Source organism: Cololabis saira, chromosome 5 (assembly GCF_033807715.1).
Source record: "Cololabis saira isolate AMF1-May2022 chromosome 5, fColSai1.1, whole genome shotgun sequence".
NCBI lineage: Eukaryota > Metazoa > Chordata > Actinopteri > Beloniformes > Belonidae > Cololabis > Cololabis saira.
The window spans coordinates 7,150,274-7,169,732 of NC_084591.1; the positions used below are offsets into that span (position 1 = coordinate 7,150,274).

At 38.6% G+C, this 19,459-nt stretch overlaps 1 protein-coding gene across 1 annotated transcript in view; it reads left to right on the forward strand.

Annotated features, from left to right (window-relative positions):
- The window catches only part of LOC133444536 (ankyrin repeat domain-containing protein 26-like), a 50,095-nt gene that overhangs the window by 15,584 nt on the left and 15,052 nt on the right, over positions 1 to 19,459 (forward strand). Inside the window, exons 14-33 of the mRNA XM_061722377.1 lie at positions 521 to 677; positions 2,355 to 2,416; positions 2,502 to 2,598; positions 2,865 to 2,969; positions 4,120 to 4,184; positions 4,511 to 4,580; positions 4,671 to 4,715; positions 6,483 to 6,494; positions 6,766 to 7,032; positions 8,455 to 8,553; positions 8,634 to 8,704; positions 10,231 to 10,902; positions 12,971 to 13,143; positions 14,332 to 14,547; positions 15,127 to 15,157; positions 15,265 to 15,406; positions 16,104 to 16,317; positions 16,499 to 16,661; positions 17,288 to 17,434; positions 18,487 to 18,949. Of these exons, the coding sequence (XP_061578361.1) occupies positions 521 to 677; positions 2,355 to 2,416; positions 2,502 to 2,598; positions 2,865 to 2,969; positions 4,120 to 4,184; positions 4,511 to 4,580; positions 4,671 to 4,715; positions 6,483 to 6,494; positions 6,766 to 7,032; positions 8,455 to 8,553; positions 8,634 to 8,704; positions 10,231 to 10,902; positions 12,971 to 13,143; positions 14,332 to 14,547; positions 15,127 to 15,157; positions 15,265 to 15,406; positions 16,104 to 16,317; positions 16,499 to 16,661; positions 17,288 to 17,434; positions 18,487 to 18,949 (3,271 nt within the window). The remainder of the gene's footprint in view (positions 1 to 520; positions 678 to 2,354; positions 2,417 to 2,501; positions 2,599 to 2,864; positions 2,970 to 4,119; positions 4,185 to 4,510; positions 4,581 to 4,670; positions 4,716 to 6,482; positions 6,495 to 6,765; positions 7,033 to 8,454; positions 8,554 to 8,633; positions 8,705 to 10,230; positions 10,903 to 12,970; positions 13,144 to 14,331; positions 14,548 to 15,126; positions 15,158 to 15,264; positions 15,407 to 16,103; positions 16,318 to 16,498; positions 16,662 to 17,287; positions 17,435 to 18,486; positions 18,950 to 19,459) is intronic.

The window sequence follows — 19,459 nt, forward strand, 5'->3', positions numbered from 1 at the left end:
CTTAATTTATTTTTTCATTCTGTTATTATTTAATTTATTTTATTATTTATTAAAGTACTTGAATTTACTTTAAGATTATTTTAATTTAAGCTATTTTTTATTTTTTTATTAATTTTAATTTATTTTATTATTTTATTGATTTAATTTGCCTGAAGATGATTATTTTGTACTTTTGTCTGTTTGAATGGTTGTGTTAAAACAATTAATCAGACGTTACTCAACAGTTACTCAGTACTTGAGTAGTTTTTTCACCAAGTACTTTTTTACTTTTACTCAAGTAATTATTTGGATGACTACTTTTTACTTCTACTTGAGTCATATTATTCTGAAGTAACAGTACTTTTACTTGAGTACAATTTTTGGCTACTCTACCCACCTCTGATCGTAATAAACAGTTTTAGAGATACCTCTTTTTTTTTGTGGTTCTTGGTGTTCATTGGATGTATTGTAGATACAAAGTCACTGCATGTGTTTTTAAGACATGTTGATATGAATAAGCAGTTTAATTTTTCATATACAGACAGACGATTCCACTGAGGATGAAGACAACCTGGAAGATGAGGGGCAAGTTGAGGAAGGAGACATTTCAGAGGAGAATGATAAGCCTGGAGATGGCGGGGAGTCTCCTGCTTCTTCAAGAGTTCCTGAAGCTGAAGCCGTCAGAAATAACAAGAGAGGTAAAAGTACTGTAGTTTCGTCTGAGCAAATGCTACATCTGCATGTTTATCAAGGACATGAAAGAGTCCGCACTGAAACCCGAATGCAGTCCTGCCCCAACACTGGGCGATGTACAGACCACAAACATGGTGCCTGCCAATTCATTCTACAGAAATAAGTGACACAAGATCCGTAAGATGAATAGTTTCTGTCTGTTAAGGTGATGACATTCACTTATTCAGAGGGTAATTACAGTACTTTTTTATACATTTTCCTCAAGGTTTCATTCAATCATGCTTTTGATATTGACAGAAAGTGTAAAAATTATACGATTTCCACATGCACAAGTGTAGTGTGGCTCCTCTGGATTTGACTCAGATTTCCAGTCAGCAGGACCCACTGATGTAGAAGAAACTGCTGTGGGCGTGGAACCACAGAATATATAGCATGTGAAGGCAAATGTCTTCACTGTTTTGAATTGTGACTCTTGTATTGGACTATCCTATTATTGGACTGTCCTGTATGGATCGCCACATAAAGCTCACCCTGCTGCTGTTGTGATTGGTTCGGGACATTTTGCACTGGTGGAAAGGGCTGTGAGTGTGATGGGGTACCAGACCCATTTCAAGAGAGAGAATATTCATAAAATGAATGGGTCTGGCTGGCCAGGGAGTAGGGCTGGGGATCGATTCAAATATCAAGAATCGATTCGATTCCGATTCTTAAGATTCAGAATCGATTATCACGCTTTGATTCGATTCGATTCGATCCGATATTGATTTGGGTTAGTGTTAATAAAACAGTTTTCAGCTGTTGCATGAATTATATGACTGTGGTTATGCAACGTATTAATACTAGTATTATATTGAGATTCAACAGCAAGTATTGCAGCTAATGATACTGTAAGGACCAATCAGCTCCCAGAATGCTGATTGAACTGCTTTCAGAAACATCATGTGGATCAGAATTATCAAACAGATCCAGGGAGGAAACAGAGACGGATGAAATCGCTTTTATTTTTTCCCCATTTATGGGAATTTGGTTTTAAACATTTATGCAAATGTAACCCCAAGACAGTATAAAGCAAAAAAATATAGACAATTTATGCAATTATAACTGAAAACTTTAATGTTTTCATACCTTTAAACATATTTAAAGGCAAAAACATGGCACCAGTTATTCTCGTGTCCAACAAAACATTCCTTTTTTGGGCATAAACAAAAAAGTACCAAAAGTTGTAATGTAATGATGGAAAAAAAATATATATTTTTTTTTTAAATCGATCTTTGAATCTATGATCTATGAATCGATTTTTAGGAATTAATATGAGAATCGATTTAAAATCGGAGAATCAATCTTTTCAACACAGGCCTACCAGGGAGTACTCAACAGTCATAAGGAAATATACGTCCCAAATGATGGTTTTTCAGAATTAACTAATTAATTAAAGTGTTCAGGTCATTTAGCTGTTGTTCAAATAGGGACACCATTGATAAAAGTCTAGTAAGATAATACATCTACTACCCGGTCAATCTTGTCCCCCTTAGACACTGGAAACCTAAATTCATAATGTTACTGCAACTTATTATTGTACAAAACATCATTTTAACAGTTTTGGTTTTTTTTAATAATCAATATTATAATTTGGATTTTGTAAAACTAAATACTATAGTAATCCATCCGCATCCTTTGAGTAGATTTCTTGTCTGAGCTGGGTCTGGAGGAAGGGGAAGAAGACCAGGATTCGAGGGGCTCTGAGGTACAGCTAGCTAACACATGTGTTAAAAACTTTAACGCCACATATTTGCCTTGAAGCTTCTAAGAGAACGACTGCTCTTTTCCAGTCACACTCTGAAAACTCCAACCAACCAAATGAAGAGAAAGAAGGTTTACATACCCACAGCCAAGAGCTGCCCACCAGAGAGCAAGCACCCAAAGAAAGTAAGTTCCCTTCAGGGCATCTTAATGTATTTACAGTATTTCTTTGTTTTCTTATGTTTCTTTAAAAAAAAAAATGCTGTCAATATTCTCCAAGCACCATTTCATGCCGCAGAAACAATCTCCCCTTATTTATCATGTATCGGTATTGATGCTTCAATGTATTGATGCATCCGTTCAAACTGGCTATTTCCACTTAAAACATAATGCAGCATAAATCCTGTCAATTAAAACAGACGTTACAACAATTTGTTGTTTCTCTTTTGTAGACTTGTTTTACGTTCCTTCGTTTTTAAGAGGTAAGGGAGGCGTCGGGATGGCAGAGCTAGAGCCTCACAGGCGTGTAGGCAGGCCAAAAAGCAGCCAGGGAGAGGGTATGAAGTTAAGACTAATCACACTAGAGGCCTCACCATCAGGGAATGCATGCAGCATGCTTGGCTTCCCATGAACACACCCATTATAATTAACCTGCTTGCTAACCTGCTTGTTTTAAATAGGTGTTTAAACACTACTAATCTTTGCTGATCCTGAACTCCATCAACTAGTATGTGTTAAATGCAGTACTCGAGTTGAGGGGGGATGAGGGGGATGAGGGGGGATGGCATCCCCCCCTGAAATAAAAACGGTCCAAATCATCCCCCCCTGTAAAACTGCCATCCCCCCTTTCCATCCCTTATGTCATTTCATCAATTAATGTGGTTTTACTGCTATTTCAACATTTAGAGTCATCACCAGAAAAATAACACCAGAAAAATAACTTAATTGACAATTTTCACCTGTTTCAAGTAAATTTTCACTTGAAATAAGTAGAAAAATCTGCCAGTGGGACAAGATTTATCTTCTTATTACAAGCAAAAAAATCTTGTTCCACTGGCAGATTTTTCTACTTATTTCAATTGAAAATCTATTTGAAACAGGTGAAAATTGTTGTTTTTTTCCAGTGATGAGTCTTGTTTTAAATGTAATGAGATTTTTTTCGTAAAATGAGACATTTTAACCAGAAATAAGACAAATATTCTTGTTAAGATTTCGAGTTTTTGCATTGATCCATTTTACTTATCTGTGAAGGACAGAGTCATATTGATAAGTTCAGAAAACTGTTTTTTATTGTTGTGTTTTGATGTATTTGATGTAAGCCCAGTGGATATTTAAAGCTTACAGAAGGCTGCATTTAACTGCTGCTATGTCATTCCTGCAGTATTTCTGCAGGTGTTTTGGTCAGTGCTATTATTTGTAATATATTATATTATTTGTAATCAGCACAAATTATCTGTCCCCATATGATAAAATCCACCATCCCCCCTGATTTTCTTTTTACAACTCGAGTACTGGTTAAATGCGTGTTTGTAAATGCTGATGTATAACTATGTATTGCATGTTCATGAAAAATAACCTTAGGCTCATTTGCATGAATGCTTTCTGCATTGTTCATCCAAGCTTCTTCTGCACCGTCAGGTTATTGTTTATGTATTTACGGAAAAAAGCAGTGTAAAGTTAACCAACATTTCTTGTCTTGTCTGGCAGGCAACAGCGATAATGATGACAATCAAGATGGAATAGTTGATGAAGACGAAACCACGCAAAAAGAGGTATGTTCATTTAATTTGTCTCGAAAGTCAGAATTCAGGGCTGGGAAAGATCAGACGCCTACTTTAAAGTTGCAGGAAAACTAGAAGCATTCATTTATTGACCCGGAAAGCTGTTTTTATGAATGTTAAATGTTTATTTTTAAATGCAAACGTCATAGCAAGGTGCTCAGTGACTAACAGCCCCATATGGCGCAAACTGGGTAGTTATGTTGCCGACTTTCCACTCTCAGGCCTCCAAATGCAAATGAAACGCATGAATATGTTCCAGGGGAGGAGAGAAACTGTGATGTGTTCAAAACAAACAAAGTGTTTTTCTTTTCTACCAGAACGGGAAGGCAAAATGGCAACCGCTTAATGTTTTAAGCAAACTTGAAAAAGACTTCGATCAAAAGACGGGTAAACAGAATGAGGTCAAAAATTAAACAAAAAACATGATTCTAGGAACTGTTTTTTTTTTCAATACTATGTTTTGTTTCAATTCAACAGATTTAATGGAAGACCTGGGATTAGGCGACGTTGACGATCTTGAGGGTAGGATTAAATAATGCATTCTCAACTTTGTTTTGTGTATTTTTTTTCTATTTATTTAATTATTTATTAAGATTTTTTGGCTGTATTGGCCTTTATGGGAAGGTAGCTGGACAGGGAACTTGGGATAGAGGTAGAAAGGAGTTATCCGAGTTATCCGGCAGCCTTTTTATGTTTTTTTGGGAATTGTGCATTATTCATTACATCTCTCTTGTAATACTATATTTTTTCGTGCCCCTCGTTAACTTTCTAATACTTCAGTGTGTCAATGAATGCCCCTTTACATCCATCCTTTATAAAACCCCTGCTGCAGAGCTCTCTAGATGAGAAAAACACATCTCAGTACTTTGTGCAATGTCCTCCCTGCCCCTTTTTCGTAGAAAACAACCCACCGAATCTGACTGGCGGTCAGTACAATTTTTTAAAAGTGTTTGTTAATGAAAAAGTATTAAATTAGACTACATTATGTAAGGGATAATGCCCTACGAGGTGTCAATTAACATAAATATATGGACAACGTGGGGGCATGAACCGTCCGACGCGGGCATTATCCCGCTTAAACCAAAGTCACTTACCAAAAAACATAAATATTAAATCAGTTATTCATGCTTTAATGTGTTTTCAGTTGAAATCATTAGTTTTATGACAAGCCACAGCTGGCTCTTCTTCTCCGAATCTCTGTTGCCGTGGTTACCACCTGGCAGTTGATCCAGCGTAATGATATTAAAGATATCAGGCAATTTGATCAAACTTGTTTTCTAGGTTTCCATTAACACTTTTAATGGACACCTGCCAGCCAATCAGAATCGAGTATTCACACAGACCTTGGTATAAGGTACAGTAACAAACAGTAATAAATATATTTGTTTCAAAGAATCAAAGTCCACAGATAGTTTCCTAAATCGTTTTATTAAGCTACATATTTGATCAACCATTCAAAAAAAGAAACGTTTCATTAAGCTATAAATATTATCAACCATCCAAATAAATAAACGTTTCATTAAGCTACAAATATTATCAATCATTAAATAAATAAATTACAAAATCACTCATGTCTCCGTCCTGCGGTAGCCGGCTCTTCTTCTCCGAATCTCCGTTGCCGTGGTTACCACCTGGCAGTTGATCCAGCGCAATGATATTAAAGTTATCAGGCAATTTGACCGAACTTGTTTTCTAGGTGTCCACTTTTAATGGACACCTGCCAGCCAATCAGAGTCGAGTATTTGCACACAGGCCGTGGTATAATGTTTTTTAGCTACAGCATATGCTACCTATATTATGAGGCTTGTCAGGTAATGTCTGCGCTGAATCACGATCGCCTGCATTAAGTATATGAACAATGCCATCAAGTGCCCAGAGGTGTCATATCAGACATCTATAATTATGTTATTGAATCTCAAGGTGATGTATTTCAGGTATTTTCCTTTCAATGACGCTACACATTTTGCTATTATAACTTTTGATATAAAAACCAATGACTTTCTTTCACTTCTGATGAGCGTTACGCAGCCGTGTTAGCGCTCAGGTTTACAACTTGCCATTAGAAGTTTTACAGCATTTGTTTCCACCCTAAATGTGCCGTGGTTTTCCTGATGAAATCTACATGAAGTTCAGCTGTTCCTAATTTATTTTCCTTATTTTGCAAGATTCTGTTTCAAATTCTTCAGATCTACTTTCTGTTTTTAAGTTTATGAATAAGGACATTCTCTTTGTGCAACACTGACATTTTTTCACACCTGTTTTTGTTTCTGTCATCACACCTTTTTGAAGGCCAAAAAGCAGGTCAGTAAAGATTAGCAAGCTTACTGTGTCCAGTAGAAGCTGTCGTCTTAGATCTCCTTTTAGACACTGGTTTAAAAGAGCCAAATAATTGATAAGCCAATCCAAGGTGTTCTCAACAGCCACGAATGTGTCTACTTTAATGGAGGTGTACACGTCACATTCAAAGCACAGGGGTGTAATGGTTATTTTGGTATAAACTAACATTTTCCCTTCATCAACAGCAGCTTCACTTTTTGTTTAGTGACTTATAATTCCTTGTGTTATGGTATAGATGCGTCAGACTGGGATTCTGCCAGTACTACCAGTAAAAGAACCCTGCCTGGCCGCAGACTGGCCTCCCCTGGACTGGAAGAGTTTCCAGAATGTTCCAACTTATCTGCTAATGAGGAGGAAGAAGACACTGCCTTCGTAGCGCCGCCGACACCACAAAGGAACATCAGCTCTGACAATAAGCCACCTAGCACGCCCTCCAAATCTGCTCCCCAACCCCATCCCCGAGCAAGGACGTTGGTGATTCAGAAACCAGAAAGTGAGGAAGGCAAGTAGTAAGACGATCCATGTCTTCAATATGTGGGTATTACAACTTAGGGCTGGGCGATATGGACCAAAAGTCATATCTCGATATTTTCTAGCTCAGCGGTCGGCAACTCAAAATGTTTTAGAGCCATATTGGACCAAAACACAAAAAAACAAATATGTCTGGAGCTGCAAAAAATGAAAAGTCTTGTATCAGCCTTAGAATGAAGGCAACACATGCTGCATGTTTCTATATTAGTTATAACTGGGGGAAGATTTTTTTTTCATTATGCACCTCGAGAAAAAAGTCGAAATGTCCAAAAAAAAGTCGAAATTTCGAGAAGAAAGTAGAAATGTCAAGATTAATGTTGAAGTACAATCTGGAGACAAAAGTCGAAATGTCGAGAAAAAAGTTGAAATGTTGAGAAAAAAGTCAAAATGTCGAGAAAAAAGTGAAAATATTGAGATTAAAAAGGAAAGGAAAAAGTAAGAAAAAAGAGAAAAAAAGGAAAAAAGAAGAAAAAAATTGAAAAAAAATAAGAAAGAAAAGGAAAAAAGAGAAAAAAAGAAGAAAAAAAGGAAAAAAGCCAAACATTTTTTTAAAAGCTCCAGGAGCCACTAGGGCGGCGCTAAAGAGCCGCATGCGGCTCTGGAGCTGCGGGTTGCCGTCCCTTGTTCTAGCAGAGTTGCGATACTCGATATATATCGATATTTTTTCTGTGACATAATTGGGGTTTCCCCCAAAGCATTATAGCATAGCATCTCTGTTAGCTTCATTTTTTTCCGAGGCAAACCCTTAAAAAAACAAGTCAGTTTTAATACAAAGCCTCGTGCCAAATGTCACACAGGTTCCTTTATTAACAGAGGTCTGCACAATATCAACATGTATAAAACAAATGAAATAAAAATAAACTGCCTGCAGATATAGAATAAAAATGCTTCCTGAATAAAATAAAACAAATATCCCTTTCCTGCATAACAATTAAATTAAAATACACTGTGCAATTAATACAATGTAGACAGTAACAGACAAACTTTTCCACTGAGGTTGACAGTTGTGCAAATAACAAAACATTTGTGCAAATCTCAAATAAAGCATGTAAACAGATATTGCATCTCTTTGAGCAAATCTCAAATAATTACAACAAGTCAACTACTGTACATTTTACAGATTTTGGGCCAGGAAAACTAACCTGTCAACACTGTCAGGTTTCAGCACACAAAGGTATTTTTTGCCAGCACGAGGGGTCAGCGTTGATGTTCAGTCAATTTGTCGCAAAATAAGCTCTATCGATATAAACGATATTGTCTCGTACCATACCGCGTTTGAAAATATATCGATATATATTAAAATCTCGATATATCGCCCAGCCCTGATACAACTCCAACTCAAGACACTAATTTATTTTCAAGCGATTGCCTTTTTTATATGATTGATATTCAGATTCAGATTGGGAACCAGAGATGACTTCCTCCTGCAAAGCTTCTCCAGCTGACAATCAGCTGCAAACTAGAGCTGAGCCCTCCTCTGTGGTTAAACCAGGTAAGCATCATTTGGGTTTCTGATGTAGCTTGTATATGTGCACGCGCCCTCTCAAAATGCTGTGTTTGTTTCCTTCTCAGGTTCTCCTGAGCCGAATCTGATGACAAAAGACAGTAAAAGTAGCACGCCGTTTGATAAACATCAACAAGAGGTGAGACGCTTTGACAAAATTCTGCTGCCCAGCTTTGGTTAAGTCAACACCAGTTAGAATATGTTCCTAAACATCATTTCAAGACAAGATACTTATCAAATGGATCTCAGTCTGTTTCAAACAACAGAAAATGTCTGAATGAAGCAGGTTATAAACATTTTAGAATGGAACTGATGACATTTAACTACAGAGTTGCAAAGACTGGACCAAAGTGTGTGACAAGATCAAGGACTGCTGTCACGTTGCAATTGCTGGCACGGCTCAATGTTCACTGCATATAGACAAAATAACATCACATAGATTCTTGTATGACAGATTGAATTCATGTCACATCGTCATATATCTGGACCACGATTTAAAGGGACACAATCAGAACGAAAACTAAAATTGATGATTGGATTTCTGTGTCTGCCTGTCCTTGAAAAATAATCAGATATGAGTCACAGCTACTGAAAATATTCAATATACACTGTAAACACAGGCCCTCTAGAAATAAGTTGAATATTCCATAAATGTAGTCAAAATTGTCTTATTTTAATTCAAATATCCCTGCCAATGGGGTAAGAACAATGTTCTTAACTAGAATTCTTAAAATAATCAAAAAAGTCTAAAATAGTCCTCTAATTTTCTTGAAACAAGGTTGTTTTCTTTTTACTTTATTAGAAATTAGTTTAAGTGTAGGTCACTTCTATGGGCTCAAATAAATGCCATAAGTATGTTGTATCTGTAAATAAACTTTGTACTTGTAGAAATATTTTGTGCGTGTGCAAAAAATATGTGCACTTGTAGATACAAAGCTACAGACTTTTTTTTACAAAAGCTACAAACTTTTCTGTAGCTTTTGTAAAAAGTTTGTAGCTTTTGTAAAACGTTTGTAGCTTTGTAAAAAGTTTGTAGCTTTTGTAAAAAAGTTTGTAGCTTTGTATCTACAAGTACAAATATTTTTTGCAAGTGCAAATATTTTTTTCACACGCACAAAATATTTCTACAAGTACAAATATTTTTTTCATACGCACAAAATATTTCTACAAGTACAAATATTTTTTTCACACGCACAAAATATTTCTACAAGTACAGATATTTTTTTCATACGCACAAAATATTTCTACAAGTACAAATATTTTTTTCACACGCACAAAATATTTCTACAAGTACAGATATTTTTTTCATACGCACAAAATATTTCTACAAGTACAAATATTTTTTGCAAGTACAAATATTTTTTGTACACGCACAAAATATTTCTACAAGTACAAAGTTTATTTACAGATACAAAATACTTATGGCATTAATTTGAGCCCATACACTTCAGCCAGCAGGAGTCGAAGTGGACTGATGGTTAGTGGGACTGTACTCACAACTTTTAGACAAATAAATCTCTATGAAGTTAAAAGAGGAGTTTCAGAGGAATTTTGAGAATGTATAGTATGAATGCCTCCGTATAAGTGAGTATTATATAAAAACTTGGTTTTGAACTCTTGTCTTTGTCTGTTCTGTGTTTCCATCGTTTGCTATTGTCGTCAAAGGACAAAGATGATACCGTAGATAGATGTGAGCTAGACGTGAGCAGCTCTGACCTGCGTGCACATGGTGACTTTAGAGGTCAAAGCGGTCCTGAAGACAGAGTCGCTGTGAATGATGAGCTCCCATGGCAGAAGCGTTATGAGAAGCTCTGGGTAGAGGTGGAGAAAAGGGAAGTCAAATCCACCTTCAAGAGTGTTACCGGTGAACTAAAAGAAAGGTTTGGAGAACTGCGTAAATCAGCATGTCCTCCAGAAATCCCCGCAGAAGAAGTCACGTCTGCGCTCATCTCTGCCGAGGAAGAGTCAAGTGAAGAAGAAGAAGAAGAAGGGGAAGCTGTTGTTGGCCCTACAGCCAGAACTAGGAGTACTGTCCTTCTCAGCATACCTGAACAGAGAGAGTCTGGACTGGAGGAATCTGCAACAGAGTCACATGACAGCTCCGTGTGTGAGGAGGGCGTGCAGGACTCTGAGCAGCCGGCCAGCGACAGCAGCATCTGTCGGGGGCCACGTTTACCCGCCGTGACTGATCTGGGATCTGCTTCCTCATCGCCCATGGCAGAACAGGAGGAGAGCAGGGACAGAAGTCCTTCCACCAGAGCTCCTGATGATGCTCGTCCCGTACCTGCGTGTGCTGCCGACCAGAACTCAGTCTTAGAAGACAAGACCAAGCAACAAGTGGACCCCACCTGTAAAAACTCTCATTTAAATAAAGAGAGATGTTTAGGAAACAAATCTCAGCTGCTCACAGAAAGTTCAGCATCCGTCTCTGCTGGCTCCGGAGAGCCGAAGAGGACGTGGAAAGGTTTACACCTGAGGTAGGGAATCGGGATCCCCTACGGTACGGTTTTCCTCAGAGGCGGCTCAAGACGGAGGTAGATGACGGCTGCTTCTCCTGTAGTTCTTTCTACATCGTATCTGTTTCTGGTTTTCTTGTTTCATTTATGTTCTGTGTCCATCTTTTATTCACTCGTGTCACAACATTATAACCGCAACCTTTTTTCCAGTTTTTTGTTTTTCTTCCTCACGTTTAATTTTATGTACACAAGTCCATTTTCTCCATGTTTTTGTCACTTGAATATTTGTTTAAATAGCATCTGCTCTACTTACACAGTTTTAACTTATAATATTCACTGACAAAAATATGAATTTTACTGCAGAACCGTTGGTCTTGTGCCCTTTTTCTATCATTCATGGACTTTGCATGTATCATTACATTTTAGTTATGTAGTGTAAAAGCTGATGTGGTTTGATGGGTGTGTGAATAACGGCCCTCGTTGAACTGAAAACAAGTGTCTAATGGGGTGTGTGTGTGTGTTTTTCTGTTTTTCATGCTTTTATTTTGTGCTTTACTTGTTACACATGGAAGCATTTCTAAAAAAAGCAATCCATATCAACATTTACTGTTGGGTCAGCTTTTTGAGTCTTTGGTCGTCTCTGTTGATTTAAAAAGATTGTCTCCTTTTTAAATATTCACAATTTCTTGGTGAACAATTTGGCATTTGAATTCATCCAGAGAAGCACTGTCTTTATTAGTGGTATAAGTAAACTAGGGATGGGCGGTATGGACTAAAAAATGTATCCCGATAATTTCTGGCATTTATCCCAATAACGATAAAAAAAATACCAATACAAAAACGTCTTTCTTTCTTTCTTTCTTTCTTTCTTTCTTTCTTTCTTTCTTTCTTTCTTTCTTTCTTTCTTTCTTTCTTTCTTTCTTTCTTTCTTTCTTTCTTTCTTTCTTTCTTTCTTTCTTTCTTTCTTTCTTTCTTTCTTTCTTTCTTTCTTTCTTTCTTTCTTTCTTTCTTTCTTTCTTTCTTTCTTTCTTTCTTTCTTTCCTTCTCTTTTTCTTTCTTTTTAGGCTCATTTCTTTCTTTCTTTCTTTCTTTCTTTTTAGGCTCCTTTCTTTCTTTCTTTTTAGGCTCATTTCTTTCTTTCTTTCTTTTTAGGCTAATTTATTTCTTTTTAGGCTCATTTCTTTCTTTCTTTCTTTCTTTCTCTTTCTTTTTAGGCTCTTAGGCTCATTTCTTTCTTTTTTGGCTCATTTCTTTCTTTCTTTTTAGGCTTCTTTCTTTCTTTCTTTCTTTCTTTCTTTCAGGCTCATATATTCCTTCCTTCCTTCCTTCCTTCCTTCCTTCCTTCCTTCCTTCCTTCCTTCCTTCCTTCCTTCCTTCCTTCCTTCCTTCCTTCCTTCCTTCCTTCCTTCCTTCCTACCTTTACACAAAAACGTCATCAACGGGAATTTATCGTTTTTACCGCGATATGACAAATTCTTACCGTGGGGAATTGTTTTGACGGTTTATCGTGAACGGTAAAATATCGCCCATTCCTAATGTAAACCAAGCATCATCATGTCTAATATTAGGATTCATTATTAAAAGATAAAATTTGAGTGTAGATGTGGATCCACTGATTTATCTTTAAACCTAATTACAATCAGCACTGCAACAGTTTGGGATATTTACCTTTCATCACTGAATGAATTGGTTTCTCAATTTGGTCATTGAGACCTAAGGATTCCATGCACGTATTCGCATGTACTTTAAATACCTGGAAATACTTATAGTGTCAGAGTAACAACACGAAGGTGTTATGTCTCCAGTGGGAGGGGCAACACTAAATTATGTATGAAGTGTAACATGTTTAGCCACAACATGCATCTTAAAAGGCTGGCCCCTACCTGTCTCCACTGGGTTCATCTCAGAGGTCAGTTTAACACATATCTTATGTTCTCTTGTCCTTTCAGCTTGGTGAAGAAACAGCAAGGGCTGCAGTGGAGGTTGAAAACCCCAGTGTTTCTTGGGATAGTGCTGGAGCGACGCTGGAAGAAGTTAATTGTGAGAAACCTGAGCCTGGTTTACGCTGCCCGTCAAGTCCAGCCGGAGTTCATCAGGAGCAGCATCCTGTTGCTGCAAGGAGGTACACGTTACTTTGCTTTTTGTTCATTAAAAAAATGAAGATAAATTGTCATTCTGTGATATTAATTGAGATGTATATAGAATTATTTGACTTCTGAGACGCTTTAAAGCTGGGCATACACTGCGATATTTTAAATCGTATGAGACTCCCCCATCTCACACTGCACGACTAGATCGCGGAGTTCAAAAGTTCACAGCCCACGATTTATGGTCTCACACTGCACGTCCCGATGCTCGGATGCGTCTGCTCACACTATACGATCATAATCCTCCCGTCGGACCTCTCTGTACTGGAACTCGAGGCCGGTTCTGGGGCAGGTGTGGGCTGTGTCCACCCAAACGTGCGTCCTGCCCACCCGATCAAAGGTTATGGGGATCCTTTATTTTTTTATCATTTTATTTTTTTATATATATATATTAAAAAAATCCCAAAATATCTGTACCGTTTCTGATTGGGTGGGCACTGCGCATCATTTTTAGACACAACAAAGAACGCATACCGCAAAAGTTGTGTCTCGGCGGAGGGACCCGAAGTCCCAGCAAAATGAGAAGAGAAAAAAGAGAAGTGTTCCGAACAGCAGACAGCCCACACACTAAAGGCTGATTTATGGTTCCGCGTTACACCAACGCAGAGCCTACGGCGCAGGATACGCGGCGACCCACACCGTACGTGGAAATGCGGTCTTTTTTTTGCTATTAAAACATGATTTGTAATGTGAATTTGCAACACTTAAACTACAAATAATAGTTTTTGACGTGACATCAGAGATTGGGCATGCTCTCTGTGAAAGGATGAGTCCAATCGGGTCGTAGCTGCTTCAACTGTGCGATTCCTTCACGAGGAGCGACCAGGATTTCAAACACGCTTGATTTTCTTGCGACCTCACGATTTGTGATCGGGAGCTCGTCGTGAGGTGTTAATCTCTCGTCGTTACCCCACGTTTACTGCACGAGGCACGAGCAACGATTGGGTCAAAATCGGGCCTGATCAAAAAAAAGTCGCACGACTGGAAAATCGGCTCAAAACGAGCCGATAATCGCACAGTGTATGCCCGGCTTAAGACTGTTAAAACCCATACTTAACTTCATTTTATTTATTTCAAGGAGGTCTTTCTTCTACAATGCCTCTAAAGGCCCCAACTTGTCGATATCACAGCTCATTAACTTTCAGGTTTATCACTCTCTATAGTGCCAACAGGGCTCCAGTGCAAATGCATCTTCCAGTCCAGCAGGCCTGCAATGGCAAGAAACAAGAGAAGCAAGCTGTAGAAGAGAGCTCAAAGCCGGAGCTGGTCAGAGGGGCCCGGCACCGCAGAGCCCCTCAGACCAACACGCATGTTAACGGAGATCCTCCCTCTGTGTTTGACGATAGCTCTTTAAGTGACATGTCGGATGCTGAGGGAAGGTATACATGCAGTATGCAACTTTTGTATATATGACTTTATCTATTTCACTAACCCATATCATATCATAGTCTGAATGCCAGGTGTATTTTCTAGCTTGCAATTATGTCAAAAAAGGGGGAAAAGGGTGGGAATAAGTTCCTTCAATTTGAGAATATCAGCTTGAATAACATCTTGGAAGTACGTAAATCATAAGAAGCAAGACTTCTAAAGCTCAACAGCAGTCACAGCTGTTTTAGTTGGAGGTACACTTTGCGTTCAGTCTAAACAAGGTTTTTCAGTATTGGTGGTGGGTGATAATTGGAATGCAGTTTTTCTTTACTTGAATTGTTCACCCCGAAACGTTTGCATGACTAACCATCGATTTCCCCAAATCTCAATCAAAATTTGAACCGTAGCTTGATTGTCGTTCCTCACTTGTAAGTCGCTTTGGATCAAAGCGCGTGAGTAACTGTAACTGAATCGTATACTGCATTATACCATGACACTTCCAACTACTCTTCAGCCTCTTCATAGCTCATTAACAGCCACATCAGTCTTTCAAATAACTTGTATCTCTTCCCTGTGTTTGCCGTGTTTAGGTTGCAAACTAGTGAACAGCAGAGAACCAAGGTAAAGCACATGTTTTGTCAGTAGTTGTGAGAGACTAGACGGAAGTTTGAGTGAATTCTGAACACAATCTGGGTAATGTTGTGGTCACATCCTGGTTCCCCCTGCAGAACCCTGAAGACATGGGCCTGGCCGAGGACTTTGATGAACTCACTCAGTCCTCAGACACAGCCACAGACGACACGGACTCGCCCACCTCAGGCTACCGGCATGCTTCTCTCCTCATTCAGAAGCTCGACATGGCGACTTTGGGTACTGATGTGATTTATTAAGACAAAAAAACAGTTTTTAGTGATTATTGATTTATTCATTCTTAGTCACTTCGTATTATATTTTAAGAATGAATGTACAAAATCCACTATGAAAAGCAAAATGCTTGTTCTAGACCAGGGGTCGGCAACCCGCGGCTCCAGAGCCGCATGCGGCTCTTTAGCGCCGTCCTAGTGGCTCCCTAGAGCTTTTTCAAAAATGTTTGACCTTTTTTCTCCTTTTTTTCCTTTTTTTCTTCTCTTTTTCTTTTTTCTTTTTTTCTTTTCTTCTTTTTTCTTCTTTTTTTTCCTTTTTTTCTTCTTATTTTTTTTCCTTTTTTTCTCTTTTTTTCTTCCTTTTTCCTCTCCTTTTTAATCTCGACATTTCAACTTTTTTCTTGAAATCTTTACTTTTTTCTCGACATTTCAACTTTTTTCTCGAAATTTCGACTTTTTTCTCAACATTTCGACTTTTTTCTCGAAGTGCATAATGAAAACAAAAATCTCCCCCCAGTTCTAACTAATATAGATACATGCAGCATGTGTTTTTCATTCACTTTTCATTTTTTGCGGCTCCAGACATATTTGTTTTTTGTGTTTTTGGTCCAATATGGCTCGTTCAACATTTTGAGTTGCCGACCCCTGGTCTAGACTCAATGGGACATGGAAGTAATGTAAAGACCTCTATATTTATCTCACAGACTCGACCACCATTGCAAAGCTGCAGAACATTTTCCATGAATATGAGCGCTCCATCCAAAAAGCGAGGAGCTCCCATGGGAACGTGACAGACAAGGTGAACCAGCTGGAAATGGAGAGGGCAGGGCTAAAGATCTCACTGGAGGAATCAAGGGATGATAAGTCTGCACTGGAGCGCAGCCAGCTGGAATTAAAAACTGAAGTCACAAACCTCAAGTGAGACCTGTTATTATTTATGTATTTATTTTTCCAAAAACTACAGTTCTTTGTAACCATTTCTCCCACGTGGCTTCTCACTCTTCTGTAAATCTTTTCTGATGTGATTGTCTGTTTTATGAAAATTTCAAACTGCATTTTGATTTGTCCATTTAAAGTTTCTGACTTGCACTTAATACAGATTTCAGCTGAAAAATGAGCAGGAGAATCGGCGTAATGCCACCATGCTGTACAACACGAACAGAGACAAGCTGAGGAGCATGGAGGAGCTGCATCAGCGATTGGTCCAGGAGAGGAAGACGTTGGAGCTGGAGATGAGAACGCTGATCAGCAACATGAAACGGGTACAAACTCACACATTTCATCTATTTTTCTGACCAAAGAGCACAGTGCTTTTATCATGGTAATAACTTTTATGGTATGGTAAGTCTAAAGATCATATCATAAACATTTGTATGAGTGTTTTATTGATAATTGGTGGGATGAATCACAATCCCATTATTAATGTGGCCAAATTTGAAATAGATGATTATTCTTCCATATTATATTTCCACTAAAATATTTAACTTTCAATGTAGAAACATGTTTCAAATGGAAAAAAACATTTGGTGTCATCGCTGCTCGGATGTGAGTTGCACAAAAGAGTTGCAGAAAATCAATTAGAAGATATTACCATAAAATAAACTTGCTCAGTGATTAAAGCAGTTTAACAGCAATTTAGCACATTAGTCTATTAAAGCATTACACATAAGTTAAAGTGGACTCCTTGTTCAAGTTTAACTTGTTGTGATATTTATTTTCTTTTGGATATTATATACAATATACGCTGTGAGTAATAAACATAGATCTTTCTTTTATATATATATATATATATATATATATATTCTTTAAAAGCTGTTCTGTGCTTGTCCAGTTGCCGCTTGTTGTGCACATGATAGTTACATGAGAACATGGAATGCTTCCCTCGCAGCTGGAAGGCGACCACAGCGAGGCCCAGAGGCTGCTGGCTCAGGAGCGCAGTGCCCGGACGCTGCAGGAGAATCTGCTGAACACGCACATACGCAAGCAGCAAGAAATAGAGGAGGAGAGCAAAAGGAACGAGAGCAAAAGCAATGAGGTAATCTTCACCGACAGCCTCTCTAGTTTCTGGCAGCAGAATACGTCAAACGGGAAATAACCGAGTTCCATCTGCAGCGCAGACCGTCACGGGGACAGTTGGGCCGTCGGTCCCTTCATTCATGTGCACTTTGAGCTGGTGAATATATTGATGAAAACGGCCATCAAACCAATAAATGAACTAGAAATGATTCCTCACGTTGTTGATTGTCTTTACGAACCCCTTTTAAAATGTGTAGCCTCTTCTGGTTGGTATCCTCTTATCTGCTGTTCTGATGGGCTTTGAATAGCATTTTAGCAGACAAGATGATCTAAACCAGGGGTCGGCAGCCCAAAATGTCAAAAGAGCCATATTGGACCAAAAACACAAAAAACAAATATGTCTGGAGCCGCAAAAAATGAAGTCTTAGAATGCCTTAGAATGAAGGAAAAACATGCTGCATGTATCTATATTAGTAATAACTGGAGGAAGATTGTTTTTTTCATTATGCACTTCGAGAAAAAAGTCGAAATTTCGAGAAAAAAGTCAAAATGTCGAGATTAACGTTGAAGTACAATCTCGAGAATTGTTGTGAAAAAAGTCAAAATGTTGAGAAAAAAGTCAAAATGTCAAGAAAAAAGTCGTAATGTCGAGAAAAAAGTCAACATTTCGTGAAAAAAGTCGAAATGTCGAGAAAAAAGTCAAAATGTCGAGAAAAAAGTCATAATGTCGAGATTAATGTTGAAGTACAATCTCGAGAAAAAAGTCAAAATGTCGAGGAAAAAGTAAAAATTTCGAGATTAAAAAGGAATGGAAAAAGGAAGAAAAAAAGAAAAGAAGAAAAAAGAAGAAAAAAAGGAAAAGAGAAAAAAAGAAAAAAAAACGTCAAACATTTTTGAAAAAGCTCCAGGAGCCACTAGGGCGGCGCTAAAGAGCCGCGGGTTGCCGACCCCTGATCTAAACATAATGGTGTACATTTTTACTTCAGTTGCATGTAAAGTTTTGAAATTTTAAAGAACTGCAAGAAGTTTAATGTTAAGATGGGACTGACCTCTGTTAACCTTAACTTCTAGGCTTTGTCTCAACTCACCGAGGCCAGTGACAGAGAGAGGGAGCTGCTCCAGCAGTCGGCCACGCTGCAGGAGCAGCTGTTCATGGCCAAGAAGGACCTCGAACGATTGCGAGCAAACAGCAGTCTGAAAGAGAACCATCTTCTGGAGGAGAACGAGACGCTTAAGGAACACGTCGAAGACGTCCGACGGGATCTCAAACTTAGCAACGAAGCCGTCACTCAAACTGTTTTCAACTGCAATAACCAGCTGACCACTTTAAAGGCTGAACTGACCCTAACAACAACCCGGCTGGAAAGTGAGCGTCACACACGCGAATCGCTGGAGACGGAGGTCGACTTGACTCGCAGTCAACTTGCCGGAGCGCTCAAAGAAGCGGAACTTTCCCAGACGGCACATGCAGATGCGGAGAAGGCTCTGCTGCGGGAGAAGGAAGAACAGCAGCGTCTCAAAGACAGACTAACTGGTTAGTACAGCGCCCCCTAGAAAACTTTGTGCCTCAAGCCTCACAATACGGTTTGAAGTACATGCACGAAAATCGGTACACACCTGTATCATGTCGCAACTTAAAGAAAAGTCTCTTGGCGCCATGGCCGAAACTGAACAGGAAGTCGGCCATTTTGAATTAATTGTGTAATTTTGGCGCAATTTACGCCATTTCTTCGGCCGTTTCTTTGCCCGAACCGTAACGTGCACCCAGGTGTGTTATACATCAAAATGTGCGTCTCCATCCTGCGACAACGCACATTACTTTTCTCAGTCAAAAGCGTTACCGTGGCAACGCTAGACGCCAAAAAGCGAACCCCCCCTTCATCTTATTGGTCCATATGTGATAGTTCCTACTTTCTGCCATAACTTTTGAATGGTTTGACATAAAGAGTAATGGGTGGTGTCATCGGAGTCGGTTTTGAGTCCTTGACCATAATTGGTGCAAATCAGCCCCGCCCTTTCTTCTGATTGGTCGATATTTGATAGT